The sequence below is a fragment of the Equus caballus genome, chromosome 7, assembly GCF_041296265.1.
Source record: "Equus caballus isolate H_3958 breed thoroughbred chromosome 7, TB-T2T, whole genome shotgun sequence".
In the NCBI taxonomy this organism is placed as follows: domain Eukaryota; kingdom Metazoa; phylum Chordata; class Mammalia; order Perissodactyla; family Equidae; genus Equus; species Equus caballus.
Window position 1 is genome coordinate 16,604,144 of NC_091690.1, and position 24,512 is coordinate 16,628,655.

At 35.7% G+C, this 24,512-nt stretch overlaps 1 protein-coding gene across 1 annotated transcript in view; it reads right to left on the reverse strand.

Annotated features, from left to right (window-relative positions):
* Positions 1–3,394: 3,394 nt before the first annotated feature.
* The window catches only part of GUCY1A2 (guanylate cyclase 1 soluble subunit alpha 2), a 275,698-nt gene continuing 254,580 nt past the window's right edge, over positions 3,395–24,512 (reverse strand). Inside the window, exon 8 of the mRNA XM_023644737.2 lies at positions 3,395–11,068. Coding sequence (XP_023500505.1) covers positions 10,861–11,068 — 208 coding nt within the window. The 3' untranslated portion in view covers positions 3,395–10,860. The remainder of the gene's footprint in view (positions 11,069–24,512) is intronic.

Genomic DNA, 24,512 nt, shown 5'->3' on the forward strand with positions numbered 1-24,512 from the left:
AGAAGAAAGAAAAAGAGAGAAAGAGAGAGAGAAAGAGAGAGAGAAAGAGAGAAAGAAAGAAGGAAAGAAAGAAAGAAAGAAAGAAAGAAAGAAAGAAAGAAAGAAAGAAAGAAAGAAAGAAAGAAAGAAAGAAAGAAGGAGGGAGGGAAGGAAGGAAGAAAGAAAAGGAAAAGGAAGGAGGGAGAAAGACAGGGAGGGAAAGAAGGACAGAATGAAAAAAAAAAACCAGAAGCTGAGGATGCTGACAAACTTTAAGGGCCTAATTTGTTTACTGCACATAATATCTATACATATAGCCCATTCATTTTACATTCACTTACAGTTCTATTCAGAAATAATATCAAACTCTATTGATATTCAAAGCGATAGCCACCCTTGATATTTGGACTCTTACACAGTTTCTCATTAGCATAAAGACTACATAATGCTTAATTTGATCATACAGCAAATATTGATTGAAAACATAGTACCAAATTTTCCCAACAGAAAACAAATTCTGCACTGGTGGGCATTTTATAATTCAAGAAGGTTTTTTTGTCCCTTTAAATAGATTCATTCTGATTAGCATATTTCTTAAGTTTCTTGTTTGTTTAAACAAAGTTTTGACATGCTGAATTTTATGACATTCTGTTAAATATGAATACTGTGTTTAAAAATCTATAATCAGTTAACCTTACCCTCTATTTCTAGCTTTCTTCTAGGCTAATAGAGTTGGGTTTTAGACATAATTTTAATGTAGGCAAAATTTGATTTTTCTGTCTCTTTTCATCTTCCTTATCGGTATCCTTTCTTTCTCTTTGTTACAGTCCAGCTGTATCCGGTTAAAGTATTTCATATATGCTCATAAAATGGGTACCTCTTATAGTCAGGTATTCATTTGAATTTTAGTAGGAGAATTCTTTTGACAGAAAAAAAGCGTTTTTAAGGATCAAAGGAAAAAGCATTGAGTACCCATTGTTCCAAGTCATTGAGTTACATAATAAATGAAAGGGATGGATTTTATAAGTGCCCAGTGACACACTTGAAACAAATTTAAAAGATAGGAATAATAATTTTGGCTGCCATCTACTAATAATTATCTTTGCACAAGAGCAAAAATTAAAGAATTTTAAAAAACCTCCTGAATTACTGAACACAATTACACAGTCATCTAGTTTATCTAGACCTTCTTGGCTAGCGTGAGGTCTCCCATGAGAGTTAATTTCTTCTTCTTGATAATACTTTCTAGTCAAATAATACAAAGGAATTTATCTGAGAGCCCACGCCAAACTTAAGCTTTAATTTCAACATTGTAAGATAGACCAATAAAATTTGGAAAGAGGTTTCATGTTGTTGATAAACTTTCTGACTGCTCCAATGTTTTGCTTCACTTTAATTATGGAGATTTGAACTAAAAAAGATTTTTAAAAAAATAGAGGGGGACCTTTTAAGTGGTTATACACAAATATACTGATCCAGATCAACCCAGTCTCAGAAGAAAGCCATACTCTCTTGCCAGCCTCGAAAGTTAGTTATATTGACCATAAAGGAGTGCCTCTGGGGAGGCAATAAAAGTAGAATTGCTCTAGGAATTGAAGTTTCACTGGATATGGAAATGCAGTTTCCTGTTAGTCAGAGGTGACATAGAAATATTGCTATTTGCTGTTCAAATAACTTAACATAAATTGGCTTTGGCTTAAATTTTATTCTGTGAAATTTGAGATGCTTTGCTCTATATCCGAATGTGAACAAGTCTGAACACAGTATTATTTGACTATTATCTTTAATCCTTGTATTATTAAAACCAGCTTATTTTTTTCAGCAAAAGAATGTTGCCAAATTTGCAAACCATGGCTCAATGCCACAATTTGTAATTTTGTCTTATTTATGGCATCTTCTACATTTTTTTTCAACAACCAAATCATAGAGAAAAACACTTTTTATGTAATTCACAGTTATGTGCTATCTCCAGGGGGTAAAACCTTAAGGAATCCATAAATAAAATTATTTTCCTTTCTCAGTGCTGAAGAACTTGATACATTTAGAAAATGTTCAAAAGTGTGTAGCATTCTGACTTTGGATATAAGTAAGTTGACTCTTTCGAGACAGCAAGTTTAGTTTTTGTCCTAAATTATTTTGCTAATCGATAATTCTGATTAAAAATTGTTCAAGTTTGTTTCTTCCTTGTAAAATTTCTGTTCTCGACAAACTCTGCTTGAATTAACCAGTTATGTATAAATGTAGCATCTTTGAATGATGATAAGAGGCTACCTAAGCACTTTTAATTTTAGAAGACTGGGAATACATCTTCCTCTCTCCCACAGAACATCATCAGACGCTGTGGAGGACTCTCTCCCCAGCCCCAACTCTCTGGAGCATTCCTGAATGAGATGGATAGGCCTGGGGTCATAAAGGCTTCTTTCTACTCTGAAGTCGAGCATTTGTTTTGTTGGCAGCCAAAGCCCAACTTGAGAACAATGTGAAGAAAAATACGGAATATAGGATAGCCCAGAAAATAGTTTTACCGATTTTAGGACAAAGAATACATATTTCGTGCTCTTTGTGATTAGATTTCCCAACTAGGGAAAGATGTAATTTCTATAATGTCAGAACAACAAAAAAAGAATGTATGAAATTAAATTGTATTTTTCTTATTGAATGTTAGCTCAGCCAGGCATGTTATAAAAGGAAAAAAAATCTTTCGTTTTAATATCACTTGCACACTGATAGTCTGTTCTTTTGTGCTAATTTTAGCAGGGGTTTCTGTGACATATGGCAGAGCTGGTATTTGGTCTTCTTTGTTCCTTCAGTCCAGATGTTCTGACACTTTCATTTACCTCCATCATTGTAACCAAGACTAGTTCTATCTGCCACCTTCAGAGAGTTTCTATATATAGCTCTATGAGTTTGTAATCCCAGTTTTCACTCATATGTGCAGCTGCTGAGAGGTTGACACTATCTCCTAAAAAAACTGAAAATGGCTTGTGAAGGATTTCTTTCTCTTTTCTTTTCAAAATAAAAATGAACAGAAGTCAAGTAAATCATTTGGCTTTCAATAAACCAGACGTGTCTATTATGGAAACGGCCTCCCCTTTAAGAGTAACTATACCTTCATGAGGAAAAAAATTAAATCTCTTTGCTCAATCTCATCTAAAGCTCCTGTCCGTCTTACCCTCTCCATCTGTCCCTGTGTCCTCAGTCTGATGTATAACTAACTGCCATGCAGCAAAATGGAAGCAATTGTCTTTAAAGAGTGAGGTGGTGTGAAGAAGCAATTCTGTGCATTTCTGATTTTACCCTAATTAATACATTACGTCCTACTTAAATTTAATTACATTTAATAGACCACTGTAAAAAATATATTTTTTAGAATCCCTTCTTTATCTACAAATAGTGAAAAGGCCACAGAGGAAGAATGAATATAAACCAATTCCTTTATTTTTAAAATTTGGATCAAAAGAATGAGAAACAAGCTATTACTTAGGCTGATCATCTAGTTTTTCTTGTTTCTTCTGCTTTCAAATAATAAGCAACAGTGCTTAAGTCTAATATTAAGAATGATCTGATCAACAATTAGATGAATTAACTGAGAGGATAAGTTCACTGTAATTTAATGGATTCAAATTAAGTATTTTCATTATTTATTAACAATTAAGAAGCAAGCTTCTTAAGCATCTAATAATATGCAAAAAGATAATGGTCAAAAACTTTCTCACAGATCAACAATCCTGTTTGATTTTTATAGAGAAATTTTCTGAATTTTGGGGTGGAGGATGCTAACTGGAATTTTGCCATGGGTAATAAGAAGGTAAAAATACCGGCAAACCCACACAGCATTCCGATTGTGTTCAGATTCACAATTAGAAGGGTTTACCCAGCTCGGCAATAATAGGAGTTGTAATCTTATTTAGAGGCTTAGCAATGGATCCTAAGCTTATATGACTTTGCTAAATAGTAATCTAACATTCAGAAGTTCTTCAGTGTAACATAAGTGTACCAGCGCTTTTAGCTATAATCCTAATACATCATTCTAAATGATGGAGGGATAATTAAACTATTAAAGGACTGATTATTATTGACTATGCCACATTTGATTAAAATTATATTTTAAGAAGTAAGACTAAAAATATGAATTATCCATTTTGAAATCTGCAAGCTTTAGTACTAGCATCAAAATAGCTGAGAAGGGCAGGTTACCTTCAACATCACTACATAATCACTTTCCAGTGTTTATTAATTATACTACAGGTGACTTCAACCAATCATGTTCTGAAGCCAAAATACTTATACTTACTAAACATTTGCCATCATAAAAAACAGTGGTAATGAGCTCTTTTTATTTTTAATCATTTGTCTCCTAAGACTTTATCAAACCAACCTTTAAACTAATTAACTTGTCCAAAGACCCATCCATATTTTTGCAAAGCCTACCTTCTCAACCAATTCATCCAACCTATGCTCTGCTTTTACTCATTTATCCATCCTTAATTACTCTCTATTATTATATACTACAAAGATCTGAAAATCTGGGCAACATTACATACACACACAAATCTCTTGATCTGAATATAAATCATATTATGATAGGTATGTTAAAAATTACACAACAGAAATAATGTGATGGGAATATACTAATTACTTTATAGCGTGTGTGCAAATGAATGACTTATGAGATAGATGAAGCATGTCATTTGCTCAGATGATTTATATCTGAGTCATCACTTGCTGCTCATTTTGCTGTTGTAAATGATGAATATCTTTTAAAAGTCCACACTAGCTATATTATTGCTTATGTTAAAGATGTCGCTATTTCCCTAAAAGTTCTCTGAAGTGCACAGAAGTGAAAGTTTCATATGGCATCATCACCATGGCTTACATTATTGCTTGAAACGTTGTTACAAGATATTGCTAGGAAATCATTTTTAGATGAATGTACAATTCAATGTGAAAAGTACAGAATGAGACAAAGTATTAAGTTGGTAATTTTTCATAACATAAAAATCGAAGCATTCAGAAATACGGCTGTCATTTCAACATTTGCTTCTCTGTCCCAAAGTTCATAGTTTATATCTCAGTGGTGAGGATCAGCAAATACTGTGATATACTGCACAGCTCCAGCAGTAACTAAGAAAATGGTACCATATGTAGTATCCCTAATAGCCCTATAGTGAGCAATATTCATCCCTCATGCTTATCAGTGTTGACTTCTGTCTCTAATAAGTTTGAAGACTCATGTTCAAAAGGCAGACCATAAATTTGAAACTAAAGCTAAAATTAAAATTTGTGAAAGAAATAATGCTATGAAGCCCAGAGTATTTAGCTTTTCAAAATAACTACAAATGAAATAATATAATACTATCTCAGTCAACTTGTATTTTTTCCCAGTAATTGGAATTATTTGAATACTCTTCAATGATTCCAAAATCTGGCTGTATATTAGCATTACCTAGACTGATTTTCTAAATACAGATTCATAGATCCCGCCTGAGACCTACTGAATCCAAATCTCTGAAGGTACAGGCCAGTAATTTGTATTCCTAAAAGCTTCCTAGGTAATTCTTATGAAGGGAGCCAGACTCTGGCAAGCTGATGAGTTAAGAGGACCATCTCTTAATAAGAATGGGATGGCAATGAGGCACTTGAATGAAGCTGTAGTCTGGTCACCACATATTAGAAATACAGACACAAACTTTACTTCTCTACATCCCAAGTCCTTCCAAAATGTCACTCCTTTTAATCATGTAATATCTACATTCAACACAAACTTTACTTCTCTACATCCCAAGTCCTTCCAAAATGTCACTCCTTTTAATCATGTAATATCTACATTCAACACACACAACAAAGAATATTCATTACTTTATAAAATTAAAACTAATTTTACAACATGAGATGGACCGTGATTCTCCCTGTGTTACAAATGCATCCATGACTTTTTTTCATAAAAGGAAGAAGAAAGAAGAAAGGAAGAAAGGAAACAGAAAGGTGGCAAGACAATAATACTTAGGTTTCAATTGTTTGAATCAAGTGTGAGGAAGGAATTTTGCACACTATCTCAATATACTCTGTCAAGATTTATGTTAATCTGTATATAACCTCAGTGTCTGTTCTTCATTCACCACCATGAGTATCTTGAAATTGAGTCCACAGCTGGGGTCAATTTATCCATTTTACAATAAAATTTGTTCAATCATGTTAACACAATTTATGTGTATTTTAAATCAGCTGGTTGTGAATTAAGTATATTCATATTAAGAGCTACTCATAAAGAATCATCATTCAAACTGGAATATGTTAAATTTTAATAATTTAGTCTCTCATGCATCATGTTTTCAGGCTGTATCTAATAAGACATGCTTACAGAAGCCTCTGAAATGACCTAATTTTCCTAGTGGAAGATGTGTAATCTAATAATAGAAATCCCGGGTTATAATATAGAACTTGGTTCTTAGACTTGAGTTTCTACATATTATTGGCTGAAAGGCATCTAGTGCCACCCAAAGCCTGTTCAGGGTCACGTATAATTCATTCCGAAGGAACATACAGAGAAGTTACACCAAGTACTTGAAGTCAGATTGTATTTTGAAGAAAAAGCAGAGGGAGAAGCTGCAGATTTAAGCAACACCCAAGCACAACTGAGAATGCTTAGTTCCCTTCAGAAGTGCCTTGTTACCTGCCCCTCGAGTTGTGTGGGTCTTCCTATCTGCCTGAAACAGGCATCGGAAACTTTTTCTGTACCTATTTTAGGTTCAAGGGTACAGAGATGTTTGCTGAGGCCAGGCTTGTGGGGGCGAGATGGTTTCCAGTGACAGCATGGAGTAAGAGAGGGCCTGGGTATGGGCTTAGTATTGCTCAACATGCATGATGAGACAGAAACCTATGTGTAGAAGTTTTACTCTCTGCCATGATAACCACAACACCTGCCCTCAGCATGTCAGGAACTCAAGGAGGCTTCAATAAATACGTTTAATGATGGTCGTACCCTTGATTTCCCTCTTGATACCTCACAACTTCAAATACACTATTTCAATTGGTGGCAATATGATTCTGTATAAAACACAGAGCCTGGAGGTTTTCCAAATTCTCTGTGGCTTTGCCTTTTGCTTCTATCAATTTAATTTTGCTTTATTGCTGGAACTCTGGAGGAATTTGCAAAATTAAAAGCCTTGCTGCACTTGTGAATGAAATTTTGTTCAAGTTGTTGTCCTGTTTTGCTTCATTTTTCCTGGAGAAGTACACACTTTTGCACTTTCACAATAAAACACTATGTTCCGGATATTCTTGTCACTGAGCAAGAGGACCAAGGGTGAGACCATGAAAGTTCACATTTGCAGGACTGAATTCACAGACCCACTCTCCAGTCTTGGGCATCAGTGCCTGTCTCAGAATCACAATAGGTCATAGGTCACTGGACTGCACACATAATCAAGTATTAAAAGTGAAACGCAAAACAACTTAAAATATAAGAGAAGAGATGACTATCAAGGAAGATTTTAGACAGTTGGGTTACCTGTTACCTAGAAGCTATATCTTCTTTCCCTTCTCCACATCACACTACACAGCCTAGAGACCCAACTATATGTGTTCTCCATGCATTGAGTATTATTCTTTTTATTATGGCTAATATTACCTATTTATTAAGGTTCACAAAGCACATACTGTGCAGTATGGTTTGGGTACATATGGAGGTTTCTGACTTTGTTAGATAACTGATCTATTTGCAAATGATGACATTCTCCCCATCAAAAGGATACAGATGCCAATGTGAAGCTTTGGTACTGATGGCTAGTTGCTAGTCATAAAGTGACTTCTTCAAATTAGTTGCTTGAAAGAACATTAAAACAGAGGAGCTATATTATATCTTAATATAATAACAGAGGTGCCAAATTTTATCTTAAAGTATCCCTTTTAGAGTGGGTTAAAACCATTTCCCCGATTTAATACCACTTGATTTCTAATGGGACATCCATTTAAATTCCCTTTAATCTGATACTTTAAAGTGCATGATGTGTGTAATAGTTTGTGGGTGAGAATACTGTACAGATATTAGTCAAATGAAATACCAACTACCACCCATTGTTATAGTCACAATTCCTAATGGAGGATGTGTGGACTGTATTATGTGGGACAAATAAAAATATAATACTTTTTCACAGCTTCAAAATTCTATGACTGAAGCTGGAATGAACAGCTATTTTATACAGTACCTTGCAAACACATATAGCAACAGAGTAACTATAATAATCGACTGTACTAGGTTGGCAAAATGGTAACAGATCAGACCATTGCCTCAGACTATAGCTTCAAAGATACATTTGGATTATATTGTATGAAAAATGTAGTTTACATCCTGTCTGTGATATATAATAGATCTCTGGCATATTCTTCGTTGTGACATTTGTGACAATGGAAATGGCTACCTCTTCTTTAAGTAAAATCATATACACTAAGAAAGAGTTTGTTATTCTTCTGATAAACAATGTACATACAATCCTTGTCTAGGGCCTTATTACCAATTAACGGATAATGAAGTGGATTTTCAATGACGCTTTTAAAATATGCTTCCCATAGATAGTCTTAAGTACAGAAAGAATAATCATATGTTTAGAAGAGTTGTTTAGACAAATCTTTACAAAAAGCAGAGGAATAGATTGGATGACTCCTGGAAGTCCTTTTCAGCCTTATAGTTACAAAACACAATATTTACCACCAAAATATTTATTGATTTACTATATCATAATAAGCTCTAAGTTACTGTGCAGAAAAAGGATAAATGACTTCAGTGAGCTTGATTCTGTCCCCATGCTTCTGTGCTATCAGGAGCCCATCAGCATAGCTAAGGTGTTTCCTATTCTTGACATGAGGATTGAGGCGCTCCCATCCTATTCTGTCCACATTGACTGTAAACCTCCTCCCTGTTCCCTATGAAGGAAGTGGGTTAATCTCCCAGTCCCCTGAAGAGATTCCATTCTGAGTAATTACTCCCATGAGAGCATCCTGTCCTCAGCCTACACAGCCTCCTGTAAACACCTGGCCTTCTCACCCCGACATGGTTCAAAACAGAGACCCAGACCCAGGGAAGAATGGACAGGCAAGGATTCAGAGAGTTCTGGGTCTAGGTCCTGTCTCCACATGAAGAGTGTTGCATTAGTGTTCTCACAAGCCCCAGGGCGAGAACAGAGGTCAACAGTTATAAAAGCGATCACCGTTATAACAAATACTTTGCATATCTATAAATGTTTTCTAGCTACCACTTAGAGAACTTAAAAACACTAATTAAGCCTCATAGACTACATTGGATACTAGTTAATATACTCCTTAGCAGAGTTATATCAAAACCAAATCATAATGCAGCCAAAATCCCTGACCAGAAAAAGAAAAACATCACCTTCAGTAGACATAAGCTACCAACGAGTATACCTACTGGAGTAAGAAAATGGCCACCCCAAGGTTCCAAGGAAACAAATGCTTCCAGCTCATGAACCTCAGTGGAAACTTAGGTTTTACATCTGATCCAAAATAGGAAATCTCTGGACACACCGTGCTCCTAATTTCAGGGTGAGTGTAAATTATATTTTCATGCAGTGCTAATTACTGGGAACACGTCTTCCTTTTAGCCAAACATGTGATGGCAGCCTATCTGTAACTATGGTGATTACTAGGTCTGAAGGTTAGACCCACTTCACTGAATTTAAAAGTCACATCAACCAAAGTGCAGAAGAATAATTGTTTAAAATTTCAAAGCCATAAAATACAGGTTTTTCTCTGTTTTTTATTATGCAAGAAGAAACAACATTCGTGGCAACATGTCCTGCATCACTTTCTCAGTAATGCCAGTATTCAGGGATTTCCTCCCAAGAGTGGCAGTTAGTCCTTAGCAGGCATCCACGGAGGAGGGGGAGGGGGAGTACTAACATGTCACTTAGCACGATTCTGTTTATCAGAACATAGTTTAGTATGTTGCAAGAACAACCTACATTTATGAGTGCTAAGTTGAAAAGGGTCCAATGTAGCAAAGCATTTCATCTTAACTGATATTTGTTAGATGGCAAAAGGACATTTCCTTAATCTTGGTTACAGATATATCTGCTATTAGGAAATCCCATTTCATCTGGATTCCATACTACATTAATTAAATCTAAAAGATATATTTACTAAGCAGACATACAATGCTTTCTCAGCATCTGAAATCCTTGGTTATATATATTGTCAGTCCAGGCTCTAGTCTCTCTAAATAAGTGGAACTATATTTGATTAATAGGTTACAGTTACATAATATACCAACTATACAGTAGCAGATTCAGAAAATCTATTAATGTTGTGTGAAATGTAATTAACTAGAAGAAGAGATATGTATAAAAATAGGTAATATCCCTAAAATATTTTGCTGAGTTATAGTTCTTCCTGCCGGGAAGTCGACCACACTGCCATGATATATGTATGAAATGTCTGTTCAGAAAAACCAAATTAGAAAATATTCCTCACATACCAACTCACTAAATGTAGGAATATATAATCAAAACTGGCTCTCAAAAGTGATACAAATACATAGGGAAAGATACCTGCATGTGCGACAAACAAGAAAACGCAGAATCTATTTATTGGTTAGTTTTGAAAGGGGGCCCATAGTTGTAATTAAAATATATATATGACCAAAAACACTCAAATAGATGGACACATCCTATTTCCCCCCTGCCCTCCAGTTTTTTAATGGATAGTCATCACCCACATTTTCTAGGATTATTGCCTGACATACCACAGAAATTCCGCTGCTTGTTCTCCACAAAGCAGTGAAAGAGAAGCCATCTCTTTCCGCTCTCCAGTCATGACCCACATTCTGGGCTTGTGCTTTTTGGAGGAGTCTCTGATGTGCAGCAGGTCTCAGAGGCTTGTCTCCCGGAGGAACATGGTGCCAATGTTGTAGGAAACCTTTTTTATTCTTGATGAAGACAGAGAAGGCTTCGGCTGCTTAGGACCAGTCCTCACCTCCAGGAAATAGCAGATCCCAGGGATTTCCTTTGGAAAGTTGTCTGGAAGCTCTTCACGGGACCGAGGAATGAATGTGAAACTTTCTTCCCATTTTAATAATCTAAGAAGAAAATATAGACAAGTGAATGCAATAGGTAGGGGAAATGTGAATAAATGGACAGAATTTTAAAGAGTCAGGAAGCCTATTAATGACTGCGCTCATGCTAACGCCCCTATTTCTCTATATAGATGTGGCCTTCATAGGATTCCAAATACTAGGAAATGTTATTTCTCCAGAAAGATCCCTTCATGTTTTAATAATAATAAAAACACAAAGCCGCTCCTGGTACTACTTGAAAAAGTTCGTTCAAGTTTGATTTCTTTGTAAAGAGCACTATTTGAAGCTAGGGAACAAACGGCTAACAAAAGCCTAACAAAAGGCTAGGGAAACTGCATAATACAAGTTTTTATTCAAGCATGCAGGATTTACCTTTCTGTTTTTAAAAATGCCCAAATTCTAGAGCACTCTTTTTATGCTTCGTAGACTCCTGATAAGCTTTAAATGTGTGTCCTGTGTGTCAAACACATAAGTCAAGTATTTAGCTTTGTAGACACCATTCATCACTCCACCTGTCTGTGATACCTGGTTACTGATTTCTGGCAATACATATTTTCTAAGCTCACTAATATTAATGGTTTAACAGATTAATTCTTCCCTTTTAGTAACACTGAAAGACTCTTTTCTAGTACACTAACACTGGAGATTTATTCTTGTTCAGCTCAATAAAAGGCTCAGCTTGATAACCGTATTTAAAAATGTGGCCCAGCAATTCAATTTAATTCAACAATTCTTATGAGCTCCTTCTTATGGCCCAAGAAAAATTTCCTAGAGACTCTAGTGAATATAATGGTAAGTAGAATATACCTAAGAAGCTCAAAGTTTGATCAACAGAGATAGAAATGGAATAAAACAAGCAGAAAATAACTGAATAAACAAATTGAAAAAACCAGTAATATAAAACAGAATAGGATAGGTGCCATAAAAAAGGTAGATACAAAAGGGTTCTGACGGCCAAAAGAGGAAACATGCTTGCAGTGGGAGGGCCACAGTCTTCTTGAAAGAGATGGTACTTAAAGATAAGCAGAATTTCAACAAGCGGATGTGGAGAACAACACAATCATAGGAAGCAAGAAAATTATGATCAGGATCAACACGTTTCCAACCATTGGAATGCAGTACAGAATGAGGTAAGGATGAGAATTAAAGTTGAGGCGGTAGGTTAAGCCAAAGTTTTGAAACCTAAACTCAAAGATTAGATTGTATTTGGGAGGCACAGTGGAGCCAAATCCATCATCTTTTTCCTAAAAACAACTCATTCTCCTAAGACAGGTTAATGTTACCAACAGATCCAAGTTATTCAGTGTAAGAGATGGGTCAGGGGAGAGAAGCCATTGTGACAGAGAGAAGGCAAAGTCAAAAAGACAATGAGTCCAAAGAGAACAAAAGATGTGTGAGAATGTAAGATCATTACACGAGCAATGATAATCTTTACACAAAGGAGAAGAAAAAGAAATCATTCATTCTCAATCATTCTTAATAGATACAAAATATCTGAAAACAACAGTTGATGGTACTAAGAATTCTTACAATATGAGAAATCTATATTTGCTTTCATGAATCAGAGTCACAGTATTTTGCCTTATAAAGGAAAAAAAAATCTAATCCACTATCCCTTAAAAAATATTACACGATGATTATATTAACTTGGGATACAAGGAAGTGAGGCTCATTCTAAGGTTCCAAAATTCTTTCAAATGTCTTATCATTTCATCCACACATTATAACCCTATGCCAAAGCATAACACGTTTTTCTTTGACAGAAGTGTGAAAGTGAGTCCAGAACAAGTTAGAGTGATTTGCTCATGAAAGTAGCAAACAGTGGTGGCACTGGAACTGGAATCCAGATCTGTTAACTCCTAGTCAAGCTTAGCCCTACAAAAAATTATAAGACTGCACTAGGATAGCTTGCCATTGCAAAACAGCTAAACTGAGATGGAGATGGGGTATTAACGACAATCGTAATGGAAATCTTAAGTACTGTTTGCTTTCCTTTTGTTTTTACACATGTTGATTTTCTTTACATATATAATCAGTTACTTCAGAAATAAAATGTGAAATACTCTAATCAATAGTTTGGATTAGCCACAAATTCCACAATGATTTTACATAGCTCAAATAGTACAATCACCGATGTGCAACATGTCGGTGTTGATCAATGATGTCACTCAATCAACAAACATTCGTTGAGTGCCTGTCACACGCTAAAATAGTCCTCTGAATGGAGGAGAATAAGTGGTGGTGCACAGAATAAGTTAACACAAAATTAAAAGACAAGAAATATTGATAGAAACAGATTAGCAATACAAGGCAATATATGGTACAACATATGATACAATCCAAAGGAGGAAATTCTGTAGGGCAAAGGGAGAAATGATGACTATGGATCTTGGTAGGAAAGTCAAGAACCAAAGCAATAAAGTTCACTTCCACCAACTACAAAATAGAGCCATATATTCACTTTCCAACAAGTTTCCCTAAAGGCCCTAATCAACAAAGAGGACTCCACATGAGCTACACTCTTCTCTCTATATATGTTAAGCCTCTAATTTCTCTCTTTTGTGGTTTGTTTGCCTCACCAAGGTCTTTACATTTTGTTATAGTTGAGATTTTCTGACAGTGAAAAATAAAATTGGGGTTACATGGATGACAGTACTTATAAATGACTGAGAAAAGAGTGTACTAGCTGCTTTGGATGCCAAGACTTTTAAATAATTCACTCCCCTTTAGCTGGGAGAAAATTCTTCATAATGAATTGATCTCTTAACATTTTAAACACATCTCATATATAGTGTGCTAAAAATCACACAGACAACAGCTTTTATAGTGTTTTGCTCCTTTCCAAGTAAACATATGGGTATCAATAAACAATACAGTTTTAAATTTCGATGATAAAAATGAGAGCACAGGAGGATAAATTGATCCAAACTGCTGTAATATCCAGGCTTTAGCAGTCTTTGCGTATGTGAACACTGATGCGCCGTATTCAGATGATTTCCAACAGGGCAATCTGAACGAGTTACTGGTGGGTCTGTGCAGGAGGTCAGGGGAAACATTTCACATAGCATGCCTGGTGATGATGAGTCATGGTGCTGAATAAATCATCAAATGTGTATAAAGGGATTAAGAATTTACACACTGATCACCCCAGAACCTCTGATCCCCACTGAAATGCATTATTAAGTCCTGGTCCCTGGGCTGGCTCTAAAGCTCTGCCTAACAATCCATTTCTTCAGCAACTGAGGGCTGATAGAGAAGCTTAGATTCTACGTAAATCTAAATTAATCCCCAGCTGTAATCCCCAGCTGGTTGATATACAACCTGGGAGTTTCAGCAACATGTTTAATAAGCATTTGGAAGCCACACAAATCCTAGTTTACCTGCCTGTCACCCTTCCTTGTCTCAACAGACTTTTTTCTATAAATTGATTTTCAAGATGAAAATTCCCTGCTGCTTTGGATCAATGGGTGGCCCCCATACATGTGAGGGAAGCTTGATACCACGGAGGTCCATGGAGCTGCTCCCTCACTGCTGCAGAAATGAACCTGGTTTCTGACTCCCTCGGCTCTTGTTTATGTACCCATTTCCCCCTGTTTTCACCAAGCTTTGTGCTCTGACATATATTCTGTCTTAGAAGAAGATCTGAAACTTATTCACACTGAGGTACAAATGACCCAAATGTAATTTAAATTTTAATACAAGATTCAGAGTTCAAAAAAAATAATGGAATTTTAAGGATGACATCTCAGGCATCCTATTCTGGCATTTACTGCCTTCTCCAAATCATACATTCAATTGGCATATATAAAGTACATCTATAAGGCAGAAGCCAGAATTTGGTCTTTGATTCCTCTATATCCTTTTCTTCAATTCTATACTTAGATTCCAATACTATTTAGGGAGGTCTCCATGGCCACTTGCTATGTGCTTTTCCCATACTAGTCCAAGACTGTAGAATCTGGAAAGATAACCAATCATGCAATTCTCAAACCAGGCTTCACCTTACACCTAGAACCATGCAGTCATCTGGTCGTGAGTTCAGCAGTCAACTCGTCAAGTTAGTTATTAACTGCTTTCTACCAGCTAGGTGCTGAACCAACATGTTCCTGCTTCCTACCATATTATTTATGGAGAAGACTGAGAGGGAAAGAAGGAATTTTGATTTTTGATAAAAATGTCTTTCCATAAAGTGGTATTTTTCTGTTTGTTTTGGTTGAACGGACTTCATGGATAACTCCATAGACAGGGTTAACCTTGTGGAAATTAATAGATCTAGTTCCAGTCTCTAATGGTGACCAACTGTTATATGCAGTCCTTTAACACCTGCATGTTTGAAACTATCATGCAAGATTGGAAAATCTCTCATTTGTTTCAACAGTTGGAAAGGTCTGTGTAATGTGCAGAGTTATACGAGAGCAACAACTCGGAATGCTATCTACCGGAGTCATCACAAATTTGTCTACGAATTCCCATGCTTTTCTCACCACAGGATGCTTGAAGACTAAGGCAAGAGACAATAGAATATAAGGCATCTTGCAGAGCTGAGGACTAGAAAAAGACATGTGGACAGGGACCTTTTAAAGACTTTGTCTGAAATCCTAAGTTTGCTCTTCTTTCAACTTCATTGGTTTGATGAGGCATTAAATTCTTGTTTAGAAATTATTTTCCCCTCAGTATTTTGCTGCTAAAAAGGCTGATGCTAGTCTGTTTCCTAATCCAGTGGATGTGAACTTTCTCCTAATCTGTCAGTCTCTCTCTCTCTCTCTCATCATCATCATCATCATCATCATCATCGTCACCACCACCATATATCTCTGATGGTTTGAAAATTAATGATAATATCCTTCAATGTACCTTTTTTATTCATTAAAATGACTACTAAGTGGAACTTTTTGATACAGTAAGGTATATCTTTCAGTTCTGGGAAATGTTTTGTGTTACTTCTTTGGTAATTTCTTATGCTTTTTCTGTATGTTTTCTTCCTAGATTTCTGCTTAGTCAGATACTGGACTTAGTAAATTGATCCTCCAATTTGTTTTCCTTTCTCTTTGATTTACTTGTTCATTTTTAAATTCTTCTCTCTGCAAGATTGCATCCAACATTATCTTCTAATTCTTATAGTGAATTTTAAAGTTTCAGATACCACATTTTTAATTTCTAAGTGCTCATTCTTGTTATGTTATTGTTTCTTTTTATTGTGCCATGTTCTTATTTACTATCTTGAACGTATGACAGTATTAATCATCCTTTTATTAAGTTTCTTTTGTTATTGGTATTATCTCTGTTTCCTCCAAATGTTCATTGACTAGTTGTTGTTGTTGTTGTTGGCTTGTTTATTTTGGTCTTTCTCTTTCATGTTAAAGGCATTCAACAAATGACTAATATCCTTAGAAGTTTCTTTCTTTCTTATTTTCTTTATTTAAAGATTGGCAACTCAGCTAACATCTGTTGCCAATCTTTTGTTTTTTTCCCCTTCTTCTCCCCAAAGCTCACCAGTACATAGTTGTATATTCTAGTTGCAGGTCCTTCTGGTTGTGCTATGTGGGACGCCGCCTCAGCATGGCTTGATGAGCAGTGCCATGTCTGCACCCAGGATCCAAGCTGGCAAAATCCCAGGTTGCCAAAGGGAAGTGCCCGAACTTAACCACTTGGCCACAGGGCCGGCCCCAGAAGTCTTTCTGTTTAAGTGTGATGCATTAAAATATGATTGGAAGTTTTATGTGTGGCAAAATTTTGTAGAATTGTGGGTTTCCTCTGACCATTTCATTAGGGCTCCTAAATATTAATATATTTAGTGTTTTTGCCTTGGACCAATTTACACAAGTAACAATGTTCCAATCTTGCCTGTGGGATTACAAATGGCTTCTGGCATTCTGAAAGTTGAATGGAGGAAATGGACTAAGAATCTCACTGTTCAGTTTGTAGACTTTTACTTAATCCCCTTATATTTACCTGCCTGAGTTTAGAGCCACTTTGGTTCAATATCTTGGGAAAACAAAACTTTTATGTCTTTCTAGAGATACTTGTCCCCCCAAATCTATTCTTTCTCAGTAGTAGAATTTTAGATAAACATGTGACTACCCAGACAGAAACTACCTTTCCCAATTTCCCTTCCAACTAAGGTGCTGAGTGATTACTAGGTTCCTACAATTATATGCACTTGCCCAAGAATTGCTGAAGTGAAGTAGATTCCATTTTCCTTTGGCAACTGACTATTAACACTGGTTATTAAGATCAGGTTTTGCAGAAGAAGAATTCAGTTTCTAGCTTCCTAACTGTCAAGAAAATGGCCCACTATTGGTGGATTTTTAACCTAACTTCGTAATTATTGGAATACATATTTAGGCATCCATTTTAGACCTTCCTGATATTCAACGGCTAGTACAACTGTGGCCATGGCTCCAGACCTACACGATTATAGCTCCAGTGGTGGCCTCAGAGATGGGAGTTTACCTAAGTGGTCAGTTTTACATTTTAAGGGCATCTTTTCAAGACATCCAGCTTTGAACCTGTTGTTTTATCATTTCCATTGATTCCGTAAGCACATCATTCCTTGTACTAAATATCTTTCTGCTTAAAATACCTGGAGTGTTTTTTACTTCCTGTACTTTTTCTGAAATTCCTCTTGGTCATATGTTGAGGCTTGTAGATTAATCCTCTAATTAGCTTCTCTCTCTCTCTCTCTGCTGCTATTTAGATTTAGAGTGAATATGCTCCTCTTATCTGTACGTTTTTCTGTAGGACCTGAGACTTCAGATCTCTCCTCTGCACTAAGCCAAATACCTCTCATGTATATACTTTCCATCTTGCTCTCTTCCAGTGTTAAGACCTTTTGCATTCCATATGTATGTGTGTGTGTGTATATATATATATATGCTGAGATGCTGAGAGAGAGTTAGGGAGTTAGACTTCTTTCATATCTTTACTATCATTTTACTATTGTTTTAGAAAAGATAAATGATAAACACAGGTGTTCAATCTGCTGTGTTAAATTAGATATTTCTGTTGTTGCTAATTATTCATCTGAATATCTTTTTGCTAAGGAATGCATTTGGACTCTATTATGATGGAATTAGACACTATGTCTCTGAGCGCTGGAGAAGGATGGCAGTTCCAGAGAAAAAAACAGATGAAGATTCCCTGTGTTTTTCAACGTGTTCTCTAGTTCTTGAATTTTTCCTATTCACCTTCTTTCCACCTGAGTGGAAGAAAAGAAGGAACTCTGATCTGTATTTCTGCTTTGTGCTTCACTGCTCCAAGATCTGATGCAGTCTGAAGAGAGGCTCAATGAAACTATAGTGATTGAGTCAGCTAGACAGCAGAAAATCCCTTGAAATTCAATAATACATTCTCTGGAAATAACATTCTTATCCAAATAAGGAAGTAAGACTCTAGCTCACTACGAAATAAAATGGAAGAAGGATCTCACCAAATTTTTATGCATTTTAAGATTACAAACACTTTAACTTGAAGATTTTGTGGCAATTTCATAAGATTATCAATTTTAAATTTTTTTTTTTTAATTCAGGTTAATAGATTAGTTCTCAGAAAAGAGATAGTTTCCTTGTATGTCCTCTGAAAATTATAAGGCAAAGAGCATCAGAGGCACTACTGTGACACCCCAGTTCATTTCTTTTTGCAACCACCCTGAGTTAACTATTAATGACAAAGCATGCTTACTCTGGATTCCATAGTCTGCATACCTGGTGCTTGCTGGAAAATGCATATTGTCTGGCATGCATTTCCTATTTGAGTGGCACATTTATTTTTAAAAGTGGACAATCTTCCATTGATTTTATTATAAATAAAAAAATTAGGACCAGAATCAATTTAAAAGAATTTTATGTTTCATATTTTATATATTACTGAACCAATCAGAGAATTCACCTAGATGTATTATAAGGAGAACACAAAGAGTTATAATGACTTCACTTCCAAGAAGTCAAGTCAGCCTGGGGAAACTATTTAGAGGCTAGAAAACAAAAGTCAAACTTTTTTCCTTTTCTTCAAGAAAACTTTTTTCTATTTCTTTTTGAACAATATTTTATAGCAAGAATTCTTAGCAAATTCCCCTAAAGCAATGTTTCTCAGAAATACTAATTTTTATGAAGAGAAACTTTGGTAAGATAGTAAATAGGGATCAGACAGGTGAGGAGGTTGGTGGGTAAACTGTAAATCTGGTCTCTTACATTTTAGAGCCCCGCATCATACAGGAGGCATAGGAGCAAATTAGCTAACGGCATTGGTTAAGTCATGTAAATTCTCTGGTTCTCCCAGTTTCCTTGTGGAAAAAGAAAGATTTTGATCTAATTTATTTCAAAGATTATATACAGCTCTAACATTTAGTGGAGGCTGAGATTTTATATATTACTCAGATTATAGAGGGTCACAAAAAGCAACATGATCAAATATTTTTGTTTTAGACTTGCAAATCTGAAAAAGTCGCAAGATCTCCCGAGAAAACCCTGCTGTGTTGGCCGATATCATAAAATCTGATTAAAGAGCAGTTTTGATTTAGTAATGGGTGACTAATGCATGAGAATCTTTACACTTCAATCGGAGCCATGAAAAGGATTCTTGAGTATGGCATTTAGAGCAGAGATTTCCCTAGGTGCACAGAGTGTTACACACAAAAGAAGAGTGAGAGGAGCTGACTACTATAAGATTAAGTCCCAAGTAAGACCAGTTTCAATTTTCTAGTGTAAAAATGACTTCTCCAAACATACTGTATTTTGTTACATATTAAAATGTTCTCATAATACAACTCGTGATTTGTTTTTTTGGAAAGTACACTGCTTTGTTCTGAGGGGAATTGAAACTATCTATTTCCTTAATATACCAATACAATGTACAAGCAATTCAATATAATATGATATAAAATCTTGCCAATCCTTTAAAGAACAGTGTGCATATATGAGAAAAAAGGAAAAAGAGATACTGATTTAGATTAAATGCTAAACCTAAAAGTAAGAATTTTAAAAGAAAAAATAAGTTCATAAGACATTATTTTTAAAAATGAGTAAACCTGGCTTTCCAGTTCCAAGGCCCAGAGTTGACCACACAATACATAGAATGGCTATGTGCTTTTGCCCAATCAGCCCTGTAATTATTTCTTTAAAGGTGTTCATACCTTATATACTTTCCTTCCATTCCCACTATCACAGTCCCAGCTCATGATTGTACTGTAGGCCAGGAACAACACTGTCGCTTCTTAACAGTCATGTTTCCTCCAGTTTTCCCACTCCATTCCCTGTGGAGCATCACCTCCCAATAAGTTTTCCTTTGATCATGTTGTTTCCAGGCTCAAAAACATTCAACAGGTCTCTCATAGCATATAAGATCCACTATTATCTAAGTTGAAAATAAATTCTCAGCCTTAGCAGATGTTAGAACTGCAATATATTGTTTCAAATGAACATTTTATTTGGGAATAATTTTAGATTTACAGAAGCATTGCAAAGACAGTGCAGTAAGTTCCTATATCCTCTTCACTCGGTCTCCCCCAATGTTAACATTCCACATAACTCTGGTACATTTGCCAAAACTAAGAAATTAATAATAGTATATTATTATTATTATCTGAATTACAGACTTTATTCAGATTTCACTGCTTTTCCACTGATGTCCTTTTTATGTTCCAGGACTGAGTGTAAAATTTTGGGAAATAATTAAGACCTAATTGTTTTTTTCTAATTTATGAGGAAATGGAGGATGAGGTTATTCATTCGACTTACTTAGGGTCATAAACTAATTAATGGCAGAACAGGAATGTGAACTTCAGTCTCCTGATATCTTTTATTTGGTCATTCATTTAGTTAACCAGCCAGTAGTGATTCTTAATATTTTCCGACTTATGGGCCACTTTGGAAATCTGATGAGAGTATTAGAAAAAAAATCCTTTCAGAAAAGTACACATGTGAGTACACATAGAAAATATGTCAGGAAACTCATAAACACACTAATCCCTAGACTGACTTAAATGCTACACCATCCCCAATATCTCAACAACACCACTTTTATCTATGTTCTACCTCGGATTTTTAAAATTGGATTTTACTTGAATTGGTTCCACAGTGAACAAATGTTTAAAAATTACTTTTCTACTTGGCCTTTTTAGCTAAAATGTGAACATCTAAAAAAAAATTCAGAAAGGGTCCTTTATCGTTTGTTGATTAGAAAATAAACATTGACCTCCAGGTCACCTGAAATGATGCCATTTTTCAATAGAGAAAGGAAAAGGAGGATGTGGAATGGTTTCCTCCCTTGTTTTAGATTATGCTCAATTATCTTAGCAACCAATTTTCACTTTACAGTGATTTAGATAACGTGAACAATTTACTTAAACTTGGTATGATTTGTAAACATATTATTTATGGCCAATAAAATAACTATTATTCATACTTCATAGAAATTCCTTTTTTGTTTTAATAGGTGTCCTCCATATAAGAACTACGGACATGAACAAGATTAGTGTCTTTAAATTCTGAACCCTTAACTAGATAATTAGCCTTTTAGCATTAAGGTCATGGGAAAAAGGAAACATCCTTCGACACAGTACAGACTGCGTCCTACTGTAGCACCAGCAATGCTTCTACATTCAGTCTTGAGCCTGATCATATAGACCAAACCTGTGCCAAATGCTTAACCAAACCATAAAGAAACAAATGGCAAAACTGCCAGACCCACTCTTACATTTTATATCTATGAAACAATAAAAATAACTAACCATTCTTCACAGTACTTATTTATATATTTTTGCTTTGATTCTGACAACGAATTGAGCAATTCAACCTAGATAAGTGAGCTAATAGATGAGTATGTACAATTTTTACTATAAAAACAGCTGCACCATTATATTCTGATCCTCAAAGACTTCACTATTATGACCAAAATCTGCAGGTAAAGACATGGAATGGCTGAGGTGAGATATTCTAAAAGTCAAAAAATTATGCCAGATTTATTTTAAGAAATTAGGAAATATTATTATTTTCAATCCTCAGAATTATATTTTCCAGGAAAAATGCGTTTTGATACAACAGGGAGACAAAGGAAGAAAGAGCCAAGTAAAAATGTCTAAACGAGCAGAATATCTCATTCAATTTTGCTGGATGTGACTTTTATTGGCACATCTAAAAGGGTAATATTAATGTTGCTGTCTGTAATTGGAAAAATATAAATATAATTCTTGAGGCACAGCTGAAGTTTTCCTTTTGGGAAAACTGTTAAGTCATTTGTCTTTACTGATTATTTTTCTTTTGTAAAATATGGTGTTTACTGTTTTGGTGCTTCTATAAAGGATAAGATGATCAATAAAGTCACTTAAAAGACTGACAGGACAGTAAAATATCAGCCCAAACATTTTTTTTAATTATTATTTTTTAAAATATCAAGTCACTAGTACAGATGAGCATTTGGATTTTTTAAAAACAGGAGGCTACAGATGAACTACTAGGCAGGAGTTTTCTGACGCTCTGTGGATGTCTTTCCCACACTAGGTATCTATAGCAAGAAGAGGTAGTATTTACAATGGAGTGTCTCACTCTTGTATAATAATTATATTGACAAAGGAATAGAAGTAGATTTTCTAGCTAGTGTTGTTAACTAGTGTTAGTAACTATTAACTTTAACATGCAAAGAAAAATAAACCCAAGTAACTTCACGTTTCTTCAACTATTCCACGCATACCTCAATATACTAGAAAGCTGCATTCCTCCAAATTGTCTATAAAGTTCTGAATAGAAGCCTACATTCCCAGTGACTTTTATTATATGCATTAGACACAAAATATTTTAGCCTCACAGAAACAAAAGACGGTTTTCTATCTAACTTGGAGGTCTCTATCTGCCATAGCTTTGTCGTGTACACTCATGTTCAGATCCAGACTTAGAGATACTGGTATGCTTAGAAATATGGAGACTCTAAGTAAATATTTTAGGAGGAACATACTTCTTCGTTACCCTGAGTATGGAAAGAACTCCAGGAGAGCAAAATTGCAACGTGACGTGTTTATTTGAGACAGGCTAGGAAGGAAATCTCGCCTGCTCTGATTCCAGCCTGCTTCCTATTGCTCTCTTTACCACTCTCTTACAGAGGAAGTTCTCTCATCAAGGTAAGTTATATTTAGAAATTATTGTTCCTGGGCCCGACCGGTGGCACAGTGCTTAAGTTCTCATGTTCCGCTTCTCAGCAGCCTGGGGTTCACCGGTTCGGATCCCGGGTGCAGACATCGCACCGCTTGGCAAAAGCCATGCTGTGATAGGCATCCCACATATAAAGTAGAGGAAGATGGGCATGGATGTTAGCTCAGGGCCAGTCTTCCTCAGCAAAATGAGGAGGATTGGCAGTAGTTAGCTCAGGGCTAATCTTCCTCAAAATAAAAAAAAAAAAAAGAAATTATTGTTTCTTACCATTAGCTACTGACCCAAAGAAACAGTATGGCCATGGATAAGAACTCAGGCTCTAGAGTAAAGCAACCAAGGATTTGAATTCTGATTCCCACACTTCTTTAGGTGTGGGTTCTTTGTGACTTATTTAACCTTTAAGCCTCAGTTTCTTCTCCTCTGAAAAATAAAGACCGTAACAATGCTTAACTCACAGCTTTCCTGTGAAGATTAAATGAGGTAATGTGAATAAACTGCTTAGAATAAGTAACTCACTAAATGTTTGCTATTACTATCATGACACTTTAGAGCTAAAAGACATTTTAGAGATCATCTAGGTCATCTCCCCCAAGTCCAGAAACATCACCTGGTTTGCCAAAAATCACACAGCAAGTTAACATCTGAACCAAGATGACATTCAGTTCTCCTGATTCCTTGGTTGGAAAACTAAGCATTATCCCAAACTCTAGCCTAAACAAGGTGCTCTGTGCAGTTTTAAGCTTGGTGCTGGTGGTCTAAAGATGCCTTAAATTAAGTATTAAAACCTTTTGAGTGCCTAGCTTTTTTAAGAGATTATATGGGGGTAGTGCTGTCTGAGAGCCAATTGTGAAGTGAGGAGACTGCAGTCAACTTTATAAGAATTCCAGGTTTCTGGGCCAGCCCCAGCGGCCTAGTGGTTAAGTTCGATGCACTCCACTTCGGTGGTCTGGGTTTGGTTCCCGGGCACAGACCTACACCACTCATCTGTCTGTGGCCATGCTGTGGCAGTGGCTCACATACAAAAAGAGAAAGATTGGCAACAGATGTTAGCTTAGGGCAAATCTTCCTCAGCAAAAAAATAAAATAAAAATTAAAAAAAATTCCATGTTTCTCAGGGCGGCTCCTTAATTTCCTCCTCAACAAGGACTCTACTTTTTCCTAAATATAGAAATATAATTCAGTCCTTGTTATGGACTTAATGTTTGTGTCCTCCCAAAATTCATTTGTTGAAACCATACCTCTCAATGTCATGGTCTTAGGAGGTAGGGCTTTTGGGAGTTAGAACTAGATTAAGTCACGAAGGTGGA